General features: G+C 35.5%; 1 protein-coding gene, 3 non-coding genes and 2 pseudogenes across 4 annotated transcripts; 2 read left to right on the top strand and 4 right to left on the bottom strand.

The window, feature by feature from the left end:
* Positions 1-1278: 1278 nt before the first annotated feature.
* Positions 1279-1458, bottom strand: LOC129243181 (U2 spliceosomal RNA; annotated as a pseudogene).
* Positions 1459-1523: 65 nt separating this feature from the next.
* On the bottom strand, positions 1524-1635 carry LOC129243278 (U2 spliceosomal RNA; annotated as a pseudogene).
* Positions 1636-7501: 5866 nt separating this feature from the next.
* On the bottom strand, positions 7502-7627 carry LOC129243301 (U5 spliceosomal RNA). The gene has a single exon (XR_008582278.1). It is a non-coding gene; the product is annotated as a U5 spliceosomal RNA (small nuclear RNA).
* A 1915-nt stretch (positions 7628-9542) lies between these two features.
* Positions 9543-9738, top strand: LOC129243248 (U2 spliceosomal RNA). The gene has a single exon (XR_008582266.1). It is a non-coding gene; the product is annotated as a U2 spliceosomal RNA (small nuclear RNA).
* A 5855-nt stretch (positions 9739-15593) lies between these two features.
* LOC129242408 (putative phosphatidate phosphatase) lies at positions 15594-17848 on the bottom strand. The gene is made up of 2 exons (XM_054879033.1): positions 17614-17848; positions 15594-17079 (listed from the first exon to the last, which is right to left on the bottom strand). The coding sequence occupies exons 1-2, from the start codon at positions 17617-17619 to the stop codon at positions 16051-16053; spliced, it is 1035 nt and encodes a 344-aa protein (XP_054735008.1). The 5' UTR covers positions 17620-17848; the 3' UTR covers positions 15594-16050.
* A 5587-nt stretch (positions 17849-23435) lies between these two features.
* Positions 23436-23555, top strand: LOC129243302 (U5 spliceosomal RNA). The gene has a single exon (XR_008582279.1). It is a non-coding gene; the product is annotated as a U5 spliceosomal RNA (small nuclear RNA).
* The last annotated feature ends 56 nt before the right edge of the window (positions 23556-23611 follow it).

Below are 23611 nucleotides of genomic sequence, written 5' to 3'. Positions count from 1 at the left end.
TAGGCCCAGATATTTATCTGCGTTTTCAGTATTTTATGATAGTTAGCTTTTTATATCAGTTATTAAACAAACAGAGGATTTACTTGCGCTATGATGACTCATTCTCGCAATAATGACTCACTTATTTATTTGAATTAAGAAAGCACAAGGTAATCTCTCTCTAATAAATAAACTAAAGTAAATTAATAAACAAGATTTATACAGAATTAGAGTTGAGTGCTTTTTATACGAGTACGCATCTATACTTTCTGTTGCCCCTCTCAAAACTACATATTTCAGCATTTTATTCACACTCTGCTCGATTATTTATGTTATGTCTCGCGATCTGTCTTTCTATGTTGAGCGAAGTTGATAATCATGATTCAATAATAAAGGTTTGCTCAGTAAGCAGCTTTCTTATTTCCTCTTGACAAATCAGCTCCCTTAGCAAGACACTGGGTTGCTAACCCTAGAAATTTTTATCTAAAGTGGAAAAAAAGTAAAATTTGTAGTAAGAAAATTGTGCTTTAAAAAGGGTTTTTAAGAACAAGAACTTGCTCGGTATGTCCATAACCAAAACGATATGGAAAACAACCTGACATACAGCTTTTTGGGGCAATGAACGTGAAAGATGGACGTTTTGACAATTTGAGCCAGATGCTTTTCAAATATAGATTGGGAAAGTACCTACTAGATTACTTTAAAAATACATAAGTTACCAACAAGAACTCGTTTAGCAATATGTAATTAATCACAGATTCCGGATGGTAGATTATTTTTATGAGGAGCTTTTTTACGGCAGAAATACACTCGGAGGTTTGCCATTGCCCGCCGAAGGCCGACCGCTATTACAAACAACATTTCCTATCGTTTGGTGTTTCAGCCCCGGGGTTTTGAATCCTTGCACTTCCAAATGGCAGTCACGCAGCACGCTATTCGGCTACGGCAGCTGCCGTCGATATAATAATACATAATTAGTGCAGGTAGTTTGTTAAGCATTTATGAATGTAAGAATATTCTTCCGTTTTTACTTTATAATTTTTATAATTTAACTAAAAAAGGACTATTTTGCTACCATTTTAATCAAAAAGTTATTTAATATTTTCATTTTCTTCATCCTTTTTAAATGCAACCTTTTGTAAGGAAGTGCCAGAATTCTAATGTCATAAGTGAGCAAACCTTTAATAATTGAACCATGATAATAAATACTACTTATTTTTATCTAAACAATTAAATACCACACAAAACTCTCCCCTTATGCTTAATTTCTTCCATTTTAAACTACTTAGTATTTATTCATTAAGTTGGGCCAAATACCGGCTACACTGCAATACCGCGCCAACCCGTGACAGAGGTGGGGCAAGCCCCTAAAACACTTCGTCTATTTTCAAAAATAAGTTTAACATTTGTTGTCCTCCGATGGAAGATCTATCAGATGTTAAGCTGATAAGAACAGATAATATGGGCTTTAAGACCGTTTTCCCCGGGGGAACATTTCCCCCCCGGGGTGATACATAAAAAATTCCCGCACTCTTTTCGAAAGTGACGGTTCGCTAGATATATTAAAATCAGTTAACATTTGTTGTCCTCCGATAGAGGATCTATCAGATGTTAAGCTGATACACTTTGATCTTAGCCATAAGGCCGAGAAGCGATAACTTAAGGTAGCAAATTTTAAGTACTTCTATCCAAGGAAGCAAAAGGTAGCTGAGAAGTGCAGCAGGAAAGCAAATCTGCAAATGAAAAAAATCAGCAAAGTGCCTTACAAAGGTATGAAGGGAAGGAATCTTTGCAAATATTTTTGTGTTTGAGCAGCGAAAGGAGAATCTGATGAGTGAGGATAATCCTTAATAAAGGAAATGAAGTGTATGAGTTTCTGCACAAAAAAAGTCTGTGGGCCTTAAACAATAGAAATCTCTTCTGCCAGCAAAAATGTTTGTCGCAGCTTAAATGCTACCTGTGTACACAATATAATTATGTATTTTGTGAAGTAGGAGTCCTTCAAATATACATACAAACATATACATATGTATGTATATTAAATAATCTATCCCGAAGTATTACTCATAACTGTGTTGTTGTTTTTATATGTGCATAGGACTGCTAATATTTAAAAAAAAATTCTACACATTAATTCGAAGTGGTTAATACTCACTATCCGCATGTTTGGGACGAAATCCTCTTGCTTTCTTGGCATCTGACTATCAAACGCGTTTTTCTTTATACATTTGATGGATATGATAAAAGAGATACATTTCTGATTTATGTATGAACCCTGTTACCTAAATTTTTTATAAAACACAATTGTTGTTTTTGTATTTTGCACGAACAGCAACAAATGTGATTGTAAAGTAGCATAAAGTAGTAGCATTTACACCAAACTTTTTCGTAAGCTGGGGAGGAAAGGGCGGATCTGAATTAGGCCCGCGAAGAGCATCTGATTTAAACTCCCCATGTAATTCGATTTTTTTTGATATTTGAAAAAAAATAGTCTATGGTAATCTTGTAAATAACTTTGAAGAGCTGCAGTTACGGATTAATCAAAAACGCTAACTAACCCGTATGGGTTGAAAAAGAGTTCGGATATACATACATATGTACATACATATGTACATGGTATTTCAGAAAAAATGTAGTTTCCGCTTGGTAATGAAAAGAAAGCCTTTTATAAGGTTGTCAAAAAAGTCCTGCGGTATTTTTATTGAATTTTCAATTGTTCATAAAATTGGCCTGGCGTTGTCCTGATGGAAGACAATTCGGCCTCTGTTGATCAAAGATGGCCTCTTCTGCATGAGTACTGCATTCAAGCGGTCCAGTTGTTGGCAGTACAGGTCCGAATTGAGCGTTTGGCCATAGGGGAGCAGCTCATAGTGGATGATTCCCTGCCAATCCCACCAAACACACAGAAGAACCTTCCTGGCCGTCAATCCAGGCTTGGCCACCGTCTGGGCAGCTTCACCGCTTTTCGACCACGACCGTTCGCGCTTCACGTTGTCATAAGTGACCCACTTTTCATCGCCAGTCACCATCCGCTTCAAAAACGGGTCGATTTTGTTGCGATTCAGAAGCGATTCGCATGCATCCATACGGGCAAAAATGTTTTTTTGCGTCAAGTCGTGTGGCACCCATACATCGAGCTTCTTTTTGAATCCAAGCTTCTTCAAATGGTTTATAACGGTTTGATGACTCATGCCCAGCTCTTGGTCGATGCTACGGCTGCTACTATGCCAGTCTCTTTCGATCAATTCAGCGATTTTATCGCAATTTTTGACGACAGGCCTTCCGGGCCGTGGCGCATCTTCGATCACCTCTGCACCAGAACGAAAACGTTGAAACCATCGTTGTGCGGTGGAAATAGAAACTGTATCGGGTCCATAAACTGCACAAATTGTATTGGCAGCATGAGATGCATTTTTGCCTTTATCGTAGTAGTACTGTAAAATATGCCGTATTTTCTCTCTAGTTTGCTCCATGTTTGCGACGCTATAACTCACGAACGACTAAAAGCAAACAACAATTAATCAAACACGTGTTAGCACGTGAAAAGAGCTTTCCAAAAACTCTAGCGTAAACCGATGCGACGAATACAACTAGAACTATGCGCTTGCAAAGACAAGCTTGCGGAAATACCGCGAGACTTTTTTGACAACCTTATATAATTTCGTTTTTTGTTTTAGCTTTGTGTGTTTGTACATAATTGAAAAAAAATGTCAGAAAAAATAACTCGCCATATCTCAAAAATTTTTAGTTTGGCTATCCGTGTTTATTAGGACTTTTTTGATGGTAGTTCTCGCGTGGTTCGAACGTGGTTCCCCTTAGAAAGCAGAAAATCATGTCAAGGGAATGTATCGACCAGATCCATGACAAGACTATTTAGAGATGATCTCTACATGAAAGCCTTCCTTAGCTCAACTGGTCATCTCTTGACAACGCGCTTGAAGAAAATTTGACTCGACAGATGCGAGCAGCTTCTTCGGTGGATCGCGGTCAACGACCATGAAAATATTCTATTCACAGATGAGAAAATTTTCATTGTTGAAGAAGTTTTTAATAAGCAAAACGACAAAATCTATGCTAAAACTTCTAAAGACGCAAAACATGCCGTTCCAAGGGTTCAATGGGAGCACCCTCCAGTCGGTCTTACAATGGCGTTACATTTCTTCACTTCTGCGAAAAAGGGGTTAAGACCGGGACAAAAGTGTGCCAGGAGGATGTCTTAGAAGGCATGGTGAAGCAGTTGAGCAGTACTCTCTTCAATAGAGAGCGTTGGATCTTCCAGCAAGATTCCACTCCAGCCATAAAGCAAAAACCACCCAACAGTGGCCGTCTAGAAGACCAGATCAGAATCCATTGGACCACAGTTTGTGGTCAGAATTGGGGAAATATGGCCTGACGAAGACCTCACAGAAATTTGGGGAATCTCAAACAATATTTAGTTCGAGCAGCGACGTCAATGTCCATGGAAACCGTGCGTGCTGCAGTAGCTGAATGGCCTAATCGTTTGAAGGCTTGTGTAGAAGCAAATGGTGACCATTTCGAATGGAAATTAAATTTTATTTTTAATATTTACATGATTAAGTAAATATTAACTTCATTAAAAAAAGTATTATATTATTGTATTTATAGAGCTCGATTTAAAATTATTTCCCGAGTCAGTATATTTAGTTGTCATTTACATGGCAATAAAACAGTCGTGGTCTCTTCAATACTTTAGGTATTTAATAACAAAATGGTTTTGTTCTTGTTACTACATTGAATTCCCAGATATCTGAAGCCAGCAAGCTGCATATGCGAAAGTCAAAGGACTACTAATAAACAAATTTTTCTAATGAGCCTTCATATCAGCAAAGAAAATATAAATGCCAAAAAAAACTATACGCAGTAGCTTCATATTTCATGCGCTGCTGTCAAATAATTAGACATCACTTTGTAATACTTAAAAAGTAGCGCAAATTAAGCAACCATAAATTATTTCTGGCAATTCAACAATAAATTATATGCAGCAAATTAAACTGGCAGAATCTTATTTTAGTTAAATTAATCCACATATTTGTAGTGACCACCCGCTGACCTGCATAATGGCAATCAACTGCATTACTCCGACTTGTGGCTACTGCGTTCGCTCTTCTACTTGAACGCATGCGCCAAGTGCTATCATATCCAGCTGGTGCTTTGTTGCTGCTCTTTGCATACCTGCTGTTTCTCGCAAATGCCAAACTTAAGCCAAGCGGATCTGTGTATGCATATTTAGGTAAAATACTTATTTCGATACCACTTGCACTTGGTCAGTTTAATTTTTCTTGCTCTTGTCCACAAAGCCACTGCTGGTGGTTGTCCGCAATAATAAATCAATTTGAAATTTAATTGAATACGAAATTGAATTGAATAGGACGCTTGGCATACCGATAAAGTGGAAATGATGACGAGAGTGATGTGTGGCATGTACATATGTTTAGACGTAATTATTATATATGGGAATGTATGCAGGAACACACCAGAGTCTCAACAAATTTGTTTAGGGGTGCAGTGGCAGCCACAGCAGTCTTCAAACTGACTCTGTTATTCCTATTCGGACACTGCTAGTGGAGCTGTCAAATGATTTACACCAGAAAAGCGACAGTGACGAGTTAATAACAGGGGAAGCACGTACCCATGTGCGTGTGTGTGTAGATATCTTTTTGGCTGATGATTTTAAATGGAGTTTTATTATGCAATTGCATTATGAATTTTGTTCTTAAAAATACTTCTTAAAGGATATTTCTGTTGGGACAAAAATAATGAAATTTTTTAGCAAAAACAGCATAAGTTCCAGCAAATATTATTTTTACAACAGCCCAAAAATAAGAGACCACGGCATATCATTTATGAAAGAGGAAAAACTGTAGAATATTAAATCGCTTACTGCTTTTCCCCTCAATGTTACAATTTTCGTCTACAGTGTATTGAAGTTTTCCTTATATTCTCTTATTTAAAAACAAAAATAAAAAATCGCACGGGATTGCAATTATTTTATTTATCCTTTATATTGTCGCTAAGAGTCTACGATAAAATTTACTTTATATGCGCCGTATGTGGAATATATGTATGTATTAACCCAATATTTCGGTTAATTTTGGCCCTAATTTTTTTTTAATTTGAAAAGTATTAAATTGTTAGGGTCAATGGAGGCTAAAAATGTTCTCCGCTAAATTTGGGTAGTGATCTTCACAAACGAAAATAGTGCGCGATTATTTTTATTTATTGCTTTTACTCCATATCGAGAGCGCTTAGTGCTACAGCATAGTGCGCGATAATGGACAAAAAAACAACACTATTTTTTTAAAATAAGTTTAATATTTTTTTATAGTTTGTTTCTAAAATTTTGTGCATTAGTTCCTTGTGAAATTCCATAGTTCTCCTCTCATTTTCATCCTTCTCAACTTGAGTTTGCTATTCTCTTTTTAATTATTCATTTAGAATCTGAACCAAAAGCATTTGAACATTTAACATTGCTGAATTAACTCGTTGAGCCCGGCGTCGGTCCCTAGGGACCGACAGTGAACTTTCCGTTTGGCCGGCGTCGGTCCCTAGGGACCGACAATGAACTAAGACCGATAGTTAAAAAATAAATGTATAGTAATTTTAATGAAGTTTATTGAAACACTCTAAACAGAATATATTTTCAAAGTGTACTTTTGTCTGCTGCAATTCGTTTCTAACTAATCGCTCCAGTCTCCAGTCTGAATATTCCCGATTGCTCGCTCGTTGCCGGCCAAATGGAAAGTACAGTAATATCGATGCCGGGCTCAACGTGTTAAACAAAAAAAAAATATGGAAGATTTGGCTTGTCATCAACATAAAATCATACTGCAGCATGCCTATGACTTTTTTCGGGGTTTACCTTCGCTATAAGATTAAAATTTGCCAAGTATGAATTATGGGTCAGCTGATTTGAAACTTTAAAATATTTCGTTTAGACAGCAGTAAATTTCATTCTAAAATTAACAAAAACTAAATAGTTTATAATATTATAATTGAAGCCTCTTGACACAAAATTAAAAAAAAATGTAAGTTCTCTTATGAAACAACTATTTTTCTATGAAAAACCTTTGTTCGTTTGTTTATTCATGGAGCCTGAGGACACAGCGAATTCGGTAGGCGCAACCTTGTATTCTATCATCCTTGTAATGGCATTGTATTAATAAATCACAAATTTTATCGTCACTGTTCATGATGTGGTATATTTTCCTTCGCTTCTATACTTTCGAGATGAACAAATAAATAAATGACAGTATCAGCTGTTCACGGCATGACACCATTAATAATAGATGCCAGGTAAATTTCGTTATGGTTAAAAGACAGCGGTTGAGGTGAAATTTAATATTTAAGCTCATCTAACAAAAAAATCCTTTAAAAAAAGTTTCCTTTTGGACCGAATTATAAAACTATACCTAAAAACTCATAACAAGAAGATCTCTAAATTAATTTAAACGCTCTTTCCCTCCTCGGAATTACCTTTTAATGCATTCATTGTCGGCCCAACGCTTCCCCGTAAGGAAAGTCGAGCCATTCACAAAAATTCTTATAGACCCATTAATTACTCCTCTCCACGGAAATCTTTAGTAAAAGGCGAAAGATTTATTCGACAACTGAAGAGAAGTCAAGGTAATTTACAAAACCAACATAAAACTTCTTAATTAAGGAATGTCATAAAGTGGATGAGAATTCAAAAACAACACAACGAAAATTTGTTTAAAGTAGGCTACAGACTACGAAAATGCTCGCAATCCGCTGCATGTGTGCCGTCTGTGGGCATAAAAAATTTTGATTTTCAGCGAACGGCTCGCGAAGATGTTCAGTTTTTGTGGTGTGATGCGCCACCATTGCATTGAAAACAAGAACAGCGATCTCGATTTGTGTTGATGCTTGAAGTGTGCATATCGACGCAAAATGAGCTTGAGCCAGAAACTAGAAACTGCAGTTAGTTGAGTGCTTAAAAAATGAGCTAGAATTATGGGAAATAAAAAATGAATGAAATAAAAAAAACGAAAAAACCAGAGCAGGGGAATAGGAATAAGTGGCTTTCGTGTAGGGAGAATTGCTGAACATATGTATTTCTACTACTATTAAGTCGAGAGACAGTGATGAAATTTTTGTCAGGAATTTGAAGTCTCCGTAGCTTGGTCCTGTGACAGGGAATCATAACGTAGTGGTTAATCCCTCATTTGCCGTAATGGTTTTTTGTATTAATGTAATTTTTTAACAATTGCAGGCATTACCAATTCAAGAATATAGTTATAAGTCTCCATGTCTATACGTAAACAATTTTTATATTTTCTAGAATCCGACAATTCAAAACGATTTAATAGGTTTACATCGTACCTTTCTTTTTCTTCTTCTATTAGCCAATCATTTACCCATACTTTTCTGCGTTTCGCATTTTGTTTTGGCTCCCTTCCCCATTTTCTTTATAAGCAGGCATAAATAATAAACATTGTAATCGCATCATCTGCGCTTTTGCTGTACATTTTTACGCTATCAGTATAAAATCACATACGAGCCGCTCGCTGTATGTGGCCTACTTTAAAGAAATATGACAAGAATGCAAGAAGATGAAGAAATTGCGTAAACAATACACGAATAAAGTGCCCAAGTGTGACGTCATACACACAGCGATCCTGTCAAACTCACTAATAATACGTTCGCATATACTATAAGTAGATGATCTACTTCTTCGCACTGAACTCAAAATCCGTAATTAAAAAGTGCGATTTCCCGTACAAAATTTCTCTCCCAAAATCTGAGATTATAAAATAATCCTAGATAATAATCATACTTTCGGGGGCTGTATGTCTGTATTATCGATAATTATTATTACGAATGTGAAGAGAAATATCAAAATAAAAAATAAATTAAATGGACGCCGGCAACGAAAACAGATTTGTAGACATAATTTTAGTTAAATGTTTGTTAAAGCGAATGTCTATAAACGTTTTGTCCTCTTATTGCTTATTATAAAATGTAATATCGAATTTCGCATGCGTATTGCTGCCATAATTTTTGACAGCTGATTGTCAATTTTGCAAGTAATCTGCCATATGCGAACGGGTAGATTAATTTGGGGATTTATAGGTAATTAATGCATATGTGAACGTATTATAAGAGCGTAATAGCGACACGGGATAGATGCCACCTTTGTATTCTGTACATCGGGGTAAGAGTAATACTTACCGCAAGGATATTCAACTATACGCTTGAATTTGTATGAAGGACTCCGAGTTCACAAAGGATATAACTGACAAAATTCTCTGTTGGTGGATGAGATTTCTATTGTTTTAAAGCCCGGAGTGTTGTTTTTGTACAGAAGCCCATACACTTCATTTCCTTTATGGAGGGTTATCCTCACTCATCAGACTCTCTTTTTGCTGCTCAAACACAGAAATATTTGCAAATATTCCTTCCCTTCATACCTTTCAGCCTTATTTTGCTGATTTTTTCCATTTGCAGATTTTCTTTCCTACTGCACTTCTCAGCTACCTTTTGCATCTTTGCGTAGAAGTACTAAAAATTTGCTTATTGAAGTTATCGCTTCTCGGCCTTATGGCTAAGATCAAGTGTAGTATCTGTTCTTATCAGCTTAACATCTGATAGATCCTCCATCGGAGGACAACAAATGTTAAACTTATTTTTGAAAATAGACGGAGTGTTTTAGGGGCTTGCCCCACCTCTGTCACGGGTTGGCCCGGTATTGCAATACAGCCGAGATTTGGCCCAACTTAATGAATAAATACTAAGTAGTTTGTAAGTGGAAGAAAGTACGCATAAGGGGAGACATTTGTGTGGTATTTAATTGTTTAGGTAAAATAAGTAATAATATCAGCTTACGCTCAATATAGAAAGACAGATCGTGAGACATAACATAAATGATCGAGCAGAGTGTGAATAAAATGCTGATATACATATGTAGTTTTCATAATAAACCTGAATAACTTTAACGCGTTGATTGATTGTGTATCTTTCCATGGTTCAAATTGAATATTCTGGAATTGAAAAATGTCGAATAAAATGCAGAAAAAACTTGACGTTTAGGTGTGGTTTTAACCACTTATTTTTTTGAGAATGGTAACACAAATGACAAGTCAAATGTGTTCATAATTTACTTAAAGGTTTGACATTTACGAAATGGGACGTTATACGCTTGAACAAAATTGGGAAATATTGAAAACCTATTTCCAAAGTGGTGAGTCTTCTTCTTCTTCCGCGGTTACAGTAAATGGCGAGCATTACCGTGTCATGCTCAACGAGTTTTTGTTTCCAGAAATTGAAGAGGATGACATGGATGACATTTGGTTTCAACAGGATGGTGCAATTTGTCACACTGCCAAAGTTACACTCGAACTTTTGGCTACCGTTTTTGAATTCCGATATCAATTGGCCGCCTCGGAGCTGTGATTTAAGCCCGTTGGACTATTTTTTGTGGGGAGCCGTTAAAGACAAATGCTATGCGAACCATCCAGAAACGATTGATGCTTTAAAACACGAAATCGAAGTTGCCATTAATGAAATTGGAGTCCAAACAATCGAAAATGTGCTTAAAAATTGGGTTGATCGAATGGCCTACTGTAAAGCCAGTCGTGGCTGTTATTTGAACGATATTATTTTTCATTCATAAATGACAATGTTCAATCTTCAAAATAAAAATAAAAGTTTTAAAAAATATTTATTCGTTTTTACTCTATAGCCGATTAAAAAAGCAAATTTTGCATGGCCCACATAGGTGTCTCATTTGCATCTCTCTGCATACTCGTATAACTCTATGGCCCAATTTTCTTAGACTGAAAAAGTAGATTTATTTATTCTTACTTTTTATACGGGAACCTAATAGCGCTTAATCTTCTCAGCTTTTATTATATTTATAGGTATTTTTAAGAAATTAAGTTCCTACAGAGCTTGTGGACAAAATTTGTTAAAATTTTTCCAAGATTTCAATGAAGTGAAGTTCAAGTGGAAATAAATGCTAAAAAATACTAATTGTAAATACATATATATATATATATATATAAATACATATATATATATCATTTTTAATGAGTTTGTTGAATTGCAGCAAACTTAACGAAATAGCAGGTAGTGATTAGAATAGTAAATTTATAGCTTCTTGAATTTGGCTAATTGGGTATATAAACCTAATATACGAGTATATGGGACAAAATATATTCACATATAGACACATGCATACGTGCATACCTCTATAAGTATCAACACTGCTGTACTATTCATAAAATTGCTAAATCATTATCATCAATACTGAGAACTGAGAGCGTAAATTTCAAAATTGTATGCCGCACAGAACAACCGCCATTTCACGCTTACAAAACGTAAGTTCCTACGTACACACATACATACACACGAGTATATATATAGAGATCCCTTAAAACACTTCTTTGAGAAATTCACGGGTAGCTGTCAGGTAAAAAGTAAACTTAAGGTACATTGCATCGAAAGCTGCACAGCTTACATACATACGCATGAAGAAGCTCTTTCTTATAAGTGTAAGGACCATCCCATACATACATACACACATATTTATAAAAATCTTCAATGTACGCCAACACCCTATAGGGAACTCCAAATAGTAAATATTTCACAAAATTTCTTGTTGCAACTAACAATAATTTTCAGCAAACGCTAACTAGGCGGAAAGTAGTTACATTTGAACTAGTTAAAAGGGGCCCAAAAATGGAACTATCTAAAAAGTGTAAATGTGCAATTCCGTACATTTATACACACACATTTATAAAAATCCTCATTGGGGCCCAAAACCCTACAGGGAACTCCAAATCGTCAATTTTTCACAAAATTTTTTGTCGCTTGACAACCATTCTCAGGAAACACGAACTGGTCGGAAAGTAGTTACATTTGGACTAGTTAAAAGAGGCCCAAAATGAGGCTATACTAAAAAAATATATTTCCAATGCCTTTAAATAAGCACATATTACTACTAACTAAGTTGCTTAAGCCATCTAGATCTCTTAAGGAGGTAACTACTCCCACCAGTGAGACATTTTGCAAATTCCTCAGGCCTTCAAATTTGGGAAATGAATTTAAAAAATATATATTTTTCTAACTAAAATAATTTTAGAAATATATCCCTTAAAACTATACATTGGCACTCGAGCTAATTCCTCGCCAATAGTTTTTCCTACAGGTATGCATATTACAAACACACCTGCATTTATACAAAAAATATCCAACAATAGCGTGACGAGCATTGGAATGTAAAAAAGTATTATCAGAATGATTCACCTGAACATCATCCGGCAAATGAAGCAACACGGCGTTGTTGCTACTCGAATACGAGCAATGCATGGAATGTTAAATATCTTCTCTCATTTTTTTTGATTATTTTATGGTGTGTCAATTATTCTATTTTTATAAAATCATTGCCACTTTGACGCTCAGTTTGGGGAATAAACGTATTTTTAGTGCAGGTGCACTTAGTACATTAAATATTTATACTACAACAATAAGCAGAATAGTTCAACTCAAAGGAAATGCATGAAAATCAAAGTATATTTAATAAATAATGAATTGTCTTCAGTAGGGCATAATTCACAAAATTACAACGGAAGCTTGCATAAGTTATTAGCATTCTGTTTGTGGCTGATGACTGACTTTGAGAGCGCATAACTATAGTTATGGTCTGGCAGGCTTCAAAGCAAGTATGACTAACGAAATAACCAGTTGGTTTTGAAGGGAAACGTAAAAGTATTATATTTTATGAGAAATAAAAATAAACAAAAGTTTTGGTTTGATAATTTAAATTGCTTTATTATAAAGGGTGGTTAAGTTTCAAGAGCCGGTGTTGATTTTGAATAAAATACAATTTTTTTAAGAAATTATTGTTACTTTTCTTTACTATGATAATACTGATATGGCTCAATTACGTATGGAACAAAATATTGGCCAAATGGCCGTCGAGGCCTCGGCGTACACCTTCATCCGATGGTCCAAATTTTCGATGACGCTGAGGCATAATTGAGGTTCTATGCCATTAATGTACCGAATTATCTCATCCTTCAGCTCTTGAATTGTTGCTGGCTTATCGACGTATACCTTTTCTTTCAAATAACTCCAAAGAAAGAAGTCCAACGGTGTCAAATCACATGATCTTGGCGGCCAATTGACATCGCCGCGACGTGAGATTATTCGGATATAAAATGTGACAAGTGGTACCGTCCTGTTGAAACCACATATCGTCCACATCCATATCTTCTCATTCGGGCATAAAAAGTTCGTTATCATCTCACGATAGCGAACACTATTCACAGTAACTGTCTGACCGGCCTCGTTCTGGAAAAAAAGACGACCCAATGATGCCGCCGGCCCATAAACCGCACCAAACAGTCACTCTTTGTGGGTGCATTGGTTTTTCGGCAATCGTTCTTGGATTATCATTCGCCTAAATGCGGCAATTCTGCTTATTGACGATTCCACTGAGGTGAAAATGTGCCTCATCACTGAAGATGATTTTCTTTACGAAGTGCGCGATATGCATTTTGATTTGAACGCCCGTTTTTATAATAAGCCTGAATAATTTTAGCGCATTGCTCGATTGTATATCTTTCCATAGTTCCAATTGAGTTAGTCTGAAATTGAAAAATGTCAAATGAAATGCAGAAAAAATTAAAAATTAATTAAAATTAACCACACCCAATTCACATTCAACATCGGCCCTTAAAATTTAACCACCCTTTATTTATTTTTAAGAAAGGGTGCATAATACATACAAGGAAAAGTACAAACTAAAAGTAAAATATATTAATAATTTATGCCTTGCCCTTATGCCTTAGTAAATGTAAGTTTTGCGTATCAAGCATTTGAAAGGTTCCACTCCATTCAATACCAATTCATATTTCCGGCAAATGCGGCAAACTGGATGACCTCAGGGGCCCACGACAGTCGGTTCGGAGTGACCCGGATTTATATTCGGCCAAGCACTGTCACTTCAGCAGCACTGCTCGTATATGCATGGGGAATGGTTATGCTGCTACAACGACAACAACCACAACAACAACGGCAGGTATATTAAACGAAAATGGCTAAATAAGCTTCCATTTATAATGGAGCAAATGCATAAAAAATCATATTATGATATACATATGCTTAGTGCCGAATTGAAACCAACCACTTCTGCTAGCTCTCCTTTACTTTACTTACCCAAGTTTATTCCAAAGTGGATCGCATAGATTTTCACCTCCTAGCCTAATGGGACCTAGAGTCGCTTTTCAAGCATTTCCACAACCAATGCAGTGATAGATTAAGATTACCTGACCCCTTCCAAATACTCGTATACGCAAAGTAATTAGCCTACCAAAAAAGGGATCTTAGTGTCAAATCCATGTGTTCCTAATATTTTTTAATAAGCTGTACTTATCCAGAAGCATACTTTTGATTAGCGATTTTGTTTCGAGTCAAATTTCTTGAGTCATTCAATTTGTGTGTCCCGTAAAGGAAAGTTTCAATAAAATTAGTATCAGGTATTCGCAGTAGCAGCTTCCTCGAAACTGCCTGCGTTTTTACAAGAATGGGGCAGATTATATTTATTTGTTGTTGACTTTCTGATAGTATGACAGCTTTTTGCAATGTGTTCAGTCCACAAAGTCTTATGTAGACCTGTGTATACGCCATATCTAACGCTCCTTCACAGGAGCCAAATTGCTCATTCCAACAGAGTTTCTATAGTTCAAATTTCCACACCATTTTTTACCCCTTCTTATCACGAATTTTCATTTTTTTATCACCTGAACACATTAAAATTTATAGAATAATTTCTCTAGTTGGATTTTTTTTTTTAAATTTTAATAACTTTTATTTATCATAAACTTATGAGGAACATAAAAGTAGCAAATCGTAAATAATTCTTAAGGCTACACACCTAATTAACTTTTGTTTATTGTTTAAGTATTTTTCTTTCCGACAAAACAGGATCTCAGTAAATAAAACTTAAAATTATTTTCATCCTTTCGCATTTATGTATTGTATCTATGAGCGAAAGACATTTTACAAACGGTAATGTTGTACAAAATGAAACAAAAGGAAATGTTTGTAACTACAGATTAAATATTGCAAAAAACGCAATGAACAATAAATTGTTGGTGTATTTAAAACTATACATTTTTCTCTCTTAATACTAAAATACTCCCCCATCATTTGCACATCTTTGGCATATTTTTATTGGCTGTGCATTTCAGAGTAGCTGCCCTTCGGTTTTTCTGATACAGATTGCGTAGGTTTTAGCTTTTCTTGGCTTTTCAGAAGTATTTCCTTATACACTCTTTTGTATGTCGCCAGCGCAGCAAACTTTGCAATCACTATTTGCCACTTTACGATCTTCGCTTTCATATTTACTTAAACAGTTTGCGTGAACAGATCTGAATGTATTTATGTAACAGTTCACAAAAGTTCATTGTCGTTGTCCCATAACTTCAATATTTTAAACTACTTTAGTTTCACAAACTTTTCTTATTTTTCAAACTGTTCTCACTTCTATACTTGTTCTGATTTTCAAAGGTGTTGACAAGTCCCAATAATATAAATTTTTTAAACTAGTCTCTTTTCATGCATTTTTCCTATTTTTCTAACTGTTCTGACTTCCAAAACAATGCAGAATGATTTCAAAATGTTAAACTAATTTAGTTTAATAAACATTTCTTGTTTTTCAAACTGTTCCCACTTTTAAAACTGTTCTCACTTTTAAAACTGTTCACATTTTCGAACTGTTCCCAAATTTGATATTGTTCCCATTTTTAAACTCTTCCCGTTTTTCGAACTTTTCTCACTTCTCAAAAGTGCGTTCTATTTTGTACAGTTTTTCTTTTTTAATCTTTCTTCAGTTTATAAATTCTTCCCACTTCTTACACTGTCACTATATTTCAAATTGTTACCAATATTTTTAGTTTGTTTACATACAAACTAACATTCTACAAGATTCTATCCTTTTATGCTCTGCCAAATTTACTTCTTTTACATTTTCTTAAATTACCACAGTTATTCTTAGACTTAAATTCTCACCAACGCATTTAACACTTTTCACACTTTTGTACAAAACTGATCATTGCCAAAGCTACTCGTGCTATTCCTATTCAACGACGATTCGCTGCTTTTTCCATTTCTCAGCGTATAAGGAGGTGGCGTTGGGGCAATCTCGTCCAGTGTTGTGCTCGTATCCTGGCGCGGCAAGTTGACGTGCAAGCGTTCCAGTGGCGTACTAAAATCTTTAGTGATGTAAAGCGCAGTTAGCAGGGCACCTGCTACGCCTAATAAGGAGCCGCACAACACATCAGACCAATGATGCCAATTGTCCATGATGCGCGATAGTGCCGTAAACCAAGCCAACATGAGCAAAACGAATTGCAGAAAATTGCGCGCAAACTTAGAACCATTCCAGGTGAGCTTGTATTGCAAGTAAATGGTGAGATAAGTCATGGTGAAGAAGAGAAGGCTCGAGTGGCCGCTGGGAAATGAAAGCCTTGACTGGCGCACATCATCCGCTGTGTAACCGTTGCCCACACAAACGTAGTTCTCAATATAGCGATGAAGATTATGCGGCGCATCACAACTACTACCATCTGCCAGCTGCGGCTGACACACACTTATGAAATGTGGGCGCAAGCGTCCAATTGTGAACTTGCCCAGTTCTGTTGCATCAAAAGTTAGTACGGCGCCAAAAGTGAAGTGGCTCGTATATTTGACAAATTCCACCATCCAAATGGGTATATTCCAGCCAAAAAGCAATCTTGATTCTCGCACGCGACCACAACGATAGAAGCGCGTAAACTCCACACCGATTAGCACCGTAGCCGGCAGGAGGGTAATGAGTAAGCCGAGCATAACCGTCGTAACTGTATTGTCACGAAAAGGATAACGTATCGTCTCGTCGCTACAGAAGAATCCACGACGAAAAGGTTCTATGACGAACTCGCAAATGAGTATCGGTAAGCCGAGCACCATGAAGATGATCAGTTCGAGCAGGATGCAACGTAGTAAACGGCGATCGTCGGTAGTGATTCCACTCCATTTCTTAGCCGTGGATTGCATTTTTAGGAGCGTCAAAAGGACCTGAACGAATAAAAAGCGTCTGGTAAGCTAATGTGGTAAGTGGCAACTGATGGCGAGGATGAATGGTAATAGCCGAGTTACGTGTCGGCCGGGTTTTGTAGGTTGTCGATCACTTAACTTTCCGCGCTTATTTCGATGCTATTGTAGCGTGACTTTTCATAAACAATTAACGCTCCTTTATGCTAGTGAGTCATCCATCCTCTGTGTATTAAATAGGTTTTGTTTAACGCGCTCAATTTGAAGTTGAAGTAAATTTGAAGTTTGTATGTAAATAAATTGGGGTAGAAAAAATGATTAAATTTATCGTTTTGGTTCGTTCGTTAGCTTCGCGTATATTTTGCGTGTTCAGCGATGCGCGTCGCGGGGTCGTTTGTGACTGAATGCGTATCCGCCGCTCACTAGTAATTTATTTCAGAATCACCACGCTTACTATTCAAGTCGACGTAGCCATCGCTGCTCCCAACAAAATAACGACCACAACCCCATTAAATGAGCCAACTTTGTCAACCTTTACTGCCGCGCAGTCATACTTACCCGCATTTATTCTTTTTACTCTCTGTTTTGCTGTGCTCAGTTGCTTGTTGAATTGTTTTCCAGCCACATCATTACAACTGATTGTGAAGTTTAGTTAACCCGCATTCGCTGTCAAATCCCCCGCATACGTTGCTGTCTTAATAATCCCTGATTGGCCTCTTTGCAGCTGCGAGACAATAAGAGCGAAAGTGCCAACGAATGTGTGATTTTACTTATTTGCTCGACAGTCGGTGAGAGACTAACCGATCGTCTGCCTCATTGGCAGTCAGACGCCGTATAATTTTAACTCTAAACTTGCGGTTGTGACGATCACACTGTACAAATGAGAAGCATAGAAAATTTGCTGAGAAATAGAATAATAATTTCCTCCTATACTAAAAAAAAAAAAAAACAAAAAATGAAATAAACCAACGAAAGTTCAAATTGATTGGGCCATCTTTATTATTTTTTAAAGACAACTCCTTTCAAATGTTGGCCGCAACTGTGCCGTAATTCAGCCATCTGTAAACACCAATTTTTAATGATTCCCTGGAGGACTTCGGTCGGTATCTCGTGAATAACTTTAGTAATGTTGGTTCATTTTTTATTTTCAATATTTCAGTCAATATATTTCGTGCAAGAGATACAGTCAATAATTTCCAATGTTTCCCCTCTTATTTACTTAATCAAATTATATTTTTATACATACAAATAATTTTTTGAAATTTTTCAGACAGAATTTTCTTTTTAAACTCCAAATATATTTAAAAAACAAGTACAAATATAATTGGAAAATATTGTTTTTACTTTCAATATTTTCAAAACTTTTACCACTTTCAAAACTATTCCCACTTTTTGACACCATTCGCACTTGAAAAACTCTTCGCACTTTTTAAACTGCTCCCACTTTTAAAATTATCATATCTCCACTTTTAAAACTGTTCATTACTCCCACTTTTAAAACTCTTTCCACTTTTTGACACTACTCCCATTTGTAGAACAGTTCGCATTTTTAAGACAGCTCCCACTTTTAAAAATATTCCCATTTTTTGATACTATTCCCACTTGAAAAACTATTCCCATTTTAAAAACTGCTCCCACTTTTGGAACTCTTCTTATATTTAAAAGATCTCCTCTCCTAAAACTGTTCTCATTTATTAAACAACTCTCAATTAGAAAACTGCTATCAATTTTAAACCGCCGTTATTTTTAAAACTGTTACCTATCCTTTTAACTGTTTCCATTATTTAAATTTTCGTTTATTTTTCCATATGTTTTACTTAAATTTTCAAATTGTTATGCGTTATACGGCGGCCGCCGTAGCCGAATGGGTTGGTGCGTGACTACCATTCGGAATTCACAGAGAGAACTTAGGTTCGAATCTCGGTGAAACACCAAAATTAAGAAAAACATTTTTCTAATAGCGGTCGCCCCTTGGCAGGCAATGGCCAACCTCCGAGTGTATTTCTCCCATGAAAAAGCTCCTCATAAAAATATCTGTCGTTCGGAGTCGGCTTGAAACTGTAGGTCCCTCTATTTGTGGAACAACATCAAGACGCACACCACAAATAGGAGGAGGAGCTCGGCCAAACACCCAAAAAGGTTGGTTAACAAAAATAGCACTGCTCGCTAACTTTACATTTCATTTTGTAATTTTTCCAAGTGCTTTAAGCAACAAGTTCAGATCGCTTGATAAGATAATGGAGTGCTCGCCAGCAAAAAACTTAAATGAAATAAATATACGAGCGTTTTGCCTACGCAGAACTTTATACGTACGTACATATTTATATACTTTTATTTGTCGCAGTGAAAAAGCCCACAGTAAAAATGATATCAAGGAGCCCCATAAGAATAAACAGTCATGTATCCGAACAAGTGCACGGCTTGATAAAGCGATAAAAGCAAGGGACTATTATTTCCTTTTTTCACAAAACCGAAATTGCTTATTACAGAAAATTGTATAAATAAGTAAATGTAGACAAGCATCTGTCATGTCAACTGCGTCGAACAAGGCGAAAATAATAAAATCAAATAATAAAAAACTCAAACAAGAGGCGAGTAAAAATAATAATAATGACAACCAAATAAATAAACAGCCGTAAAAGAAAAAAAATCACCACAATGAAAGCAAACAATGTCACGGTCCGACGAATGCCAAAAAAATTGTGCACAAACGCTCATCACTTGTACGCTCAGTCCAATTTTGCATGGCGCTAGCCAACACCAGCCAAAAGCCGAACTTGACAAATCTGCCTCTCTTTACCACCCCACACATGGCTATTGATCATTGAATGCAGTGTAAACGCACACCCTCTCTGGCCTCACTCACTCAATTTGCCTCCCTCCCACCACTCGCCTCCACCCACTTGTTGGTTTTCACCCACGTGTACTCTGTTTTTGCGTTGTGTTTATTTTATTATTGAAAATTACGCCAACTGATCGCCCTGATATTCAAGGCAACCTTTGCAGTTATATTTCCCTCGCTACTATCATTTATTATCATCGCTTTACGGTGTAAGAATGAGTAATCAAGTAGGAAGAGGAAGTGCTCAGCGCTAAAACTTGTTTTCTTTATTCTATACTCAATTTATTGAGGAGCGCACCAATGCGAGAGTAAACAAAATGAGCGACAGTCGACAATAAAAAATTAGGCACACCTGAGTGAAGCTCAAAGTAGGAAGATAGCAAATATTTGAATGGTTATTATGATACTTGTTAAATGGAGTGCTTAGGTTCAAATCTCCGTGCATAAAACACTAAAATGAAGAAGAGGTTTCTTCTTATAGCGGTCGATCCTCGGCAGCCATGAAAAAAAGCTCTTAATAAAGAATATCTGCTGTTCGGAGTCAGCTTAAATCTGCAGGTCCCTCCATTTGTGGAACAACAACAATGATTACAGATGACATGTGAATGTTTTTCTGTTGTTTTTTTTTTGTGCTTTGAACAACTAAACTCAAGCTTATAAACAATGATCTCCCATTTGACATCTACGATGTCATTTGAAAGCATATTCGTTCTTTCAGGAATGGCAAAAAAAAAACTGTCCAAATTCTGTTAAGACAATCTTAAATTTCTGATATGAAAGAATATTTTGGAGAAGAGACTCGTTTTAGGATGTCGAAATCCTTCGATAACAACCGGTCCGTTTCTTGATTTCCAAACAAAAAACTCTTTTCGCAGACCTGTACAACTGATGTTGAAGTTCATTTTTCAAATATTGAGTGCCCTGAATAGCTGCTATCAATATGCTAAATCTTATTTGAGGCAAATAAAGAGGGGCATGGACTTATGTTAATGGAATTAGTCCCAGCCATTCTCTAATGAGCTTATTTTTCGAATAGCTTTAAATAGCGATTTATCGTCAGAATCTAAAGAACATACATAAATATTTTTTTTACTAATGCAACCTTGATGAAATGTTATGGAATAATAATCGGCATACACACTTACATAAATTATATGTACATTTCATGTTTACTGAAGCGGTAATTAATGTAAAATGCCCTGGATTCATAATTGTTATTGTTTACAAACAAACAGTACGAAATTTTCATAGTTCGCATTAACTACTTACAATCAATTCAAACTGATGTCATTGAACTACGCTAATTCCTTTTCCTTTCTTTTTTTCAATATATAATGAAAATCTATTTCTAACAATATGCAATATCATTAACTCCTAAATCCAGTTTGATCGCGGCTATAAAATACAATTAACCAGTTAACCTGACGATCTCATACGTATACGCACGCATGCACACATATTCCATATTCTCTCACACTCACCACGCTCTTTGTGTTTCAACCGAAAGTGCAAGTGCTACTCACAGTGTATGCTCGCGACACTGTATCCAAACCATTGGATGTGCAGTTAACTGTAAGGGGAGTAAAAAGTGTATGCGCCAATGTCAATGGGTGACTAGGCTAGAGCGCTAAAGAGACACACGCGCATACATACGCTTGCGTACGACTTGGGCGCTCTAACATTACTCCGCTGCTGCCGATAGCCAATTGTGGCTTCTAAAAGGCATACATACATACATGCGAATACGAGCAATATCGTATGGCAAATGGGGAGCGTGAGTTGTTTGGTTAATTAGATTAAAAAACTGAACTCGACCTCAAATTGAATGAATAAGTATAATTTTATTGAGTTAATATGTAAACTATGACGATGGTGATGGTTGTTGTGGATGAAGATGACGATGAAAAAATTGATCAAATAAGTGAAAATTAAAAATAGCAAATATCACGCTAGGAAATGAATAAAAAAGGGGAAGGGCTAATGTCGCATGACGAATGCTGTAGTGGAGAACAATAAATTAGTAACTTTGCTGTGTTGTTCTGCTGACGCTAATTTCTGTATAAGATAATTTTTATCATAACATGGCAATGATGATGCTGTAAATTGATTAATCTAGTACGGGGTACGCCATCATAATCTGAGCAATGAAATTAGTAAAGTATACTCTAACCGATCAACCGATCGGTGCCGTCTGTAATACAGGGTTGTCCAGCGAAGCTTTGAAACTTAGTTTAACTCGACTATAAAAAAACCAGAGTAGTTTTTAATGAACTTTTTTATTGGAAGGAGTAAACCTTTCCATTAAACTGGAAAAACAATTTCATTTAAATGACTTCCATATTTTGTCTCTCTGTCAATCCAAGTTTTCATATACTTATACTTTTACATACTTATACTTATACTTATACTTATACTTATACTTATACTTATACTTATACTTATACTTATACTTATACTTATACTTATACTTATACTTATACTTATACTTATACTTATACTTATACTTATACTTATACTTATACTTATACTTATACTTATACTTATACTTATACTTATACTTATACTTATACTTATACTTATACTTATACTTATACTTATACTTATACTTATACTTATACTTATACTTATACTTATACTTATACTTATACTTATACTTATACTTATACTTATACTTATACTTATACTTATACTTATACTTATACTTATACTTATACTTATACTTATACTTATACTTATACTTATACTTATACTTATACTTATACTTATACTTATACTTATACTTATACTTATACTTATACTTATACTTATACTTATACTTATACTTATACTTATACTTATACTTATACTTATACTTATACTTATACTTATACTTATACTTATACTTATACTTATACTTATACTTATACTTATACTTATACTTATACTTATACTTATACTTATACTTATACTTATACTTATACTTATACTTATACTTATACTTATACTTATACTTATACTTATACTTATACTTATACTTATACTTATACTTATACTTATACTTATACTTATACTTATACTTATACTTATACTTATACTTATACTTATACTTATACTTATACTTATACTTATACTTATACTTATACTTATACTTATACTTATACTTATACTTATACTTATACTTATACTTATACTTACTGATATATAGAATATATAACGGAGTGAAATAATAGCTAAACATTGGCTTAATGTAGTTCACAGAAAATTGTGCGTGCTCTGAAGCAACAGTGTGAAAATCACTTTCTTTTGTCATCTTTCACTTTTGTCATTTATCATCTCTCACCTGCATGCGTTCTTTTGACCACTCACGTATTATAGCCTTCACTGCAGATATGGATAGAACTACTTGCAGATGAAAATAGGGATGCAATTCAACCCTCTTTAAATTTCAATCCAGTGATCTTCTCGCTTTTGCTTGCTTTACTCATCAGCCTTCGCTTTGCAATTCGCAACCACTTCATTTCCTCTATAACATAAGAACTACGTTTTTGCTGTTCGAAATTTACCTTGACTTCTCTTCAGTTGTCGAATAAATCTTTCGCCTTTTACTAAAGATTTCCATGGAGAGGAGTAATTAATGGGTCTATAAACAATTTTTGATAATGGCTCAAGCTTGTGAAAAGCGACGAGCCGATATAAAATAAATATAAAGGTTTTTATTGACAAAATAAACAAAGT

This window comes from Anastrepha obliqua, chromosome 3 (genome assembly GCF_027943255.1).
Source record: "Anastrepha obliqua isolate idAnaObli1 chromosome 3, idAnaObli1_1.0, whole genome shotgun sequence".
Taxonomy (NCBI): Eukaryota; Metazoa; Arthropoda; class Insecta; order Diptera; family Tephritidae; genus Anastrepha; species Anastrepha obliqua.
This window is presented reverse-complemented; position numbering and strand designations above follow the sequence as displayed.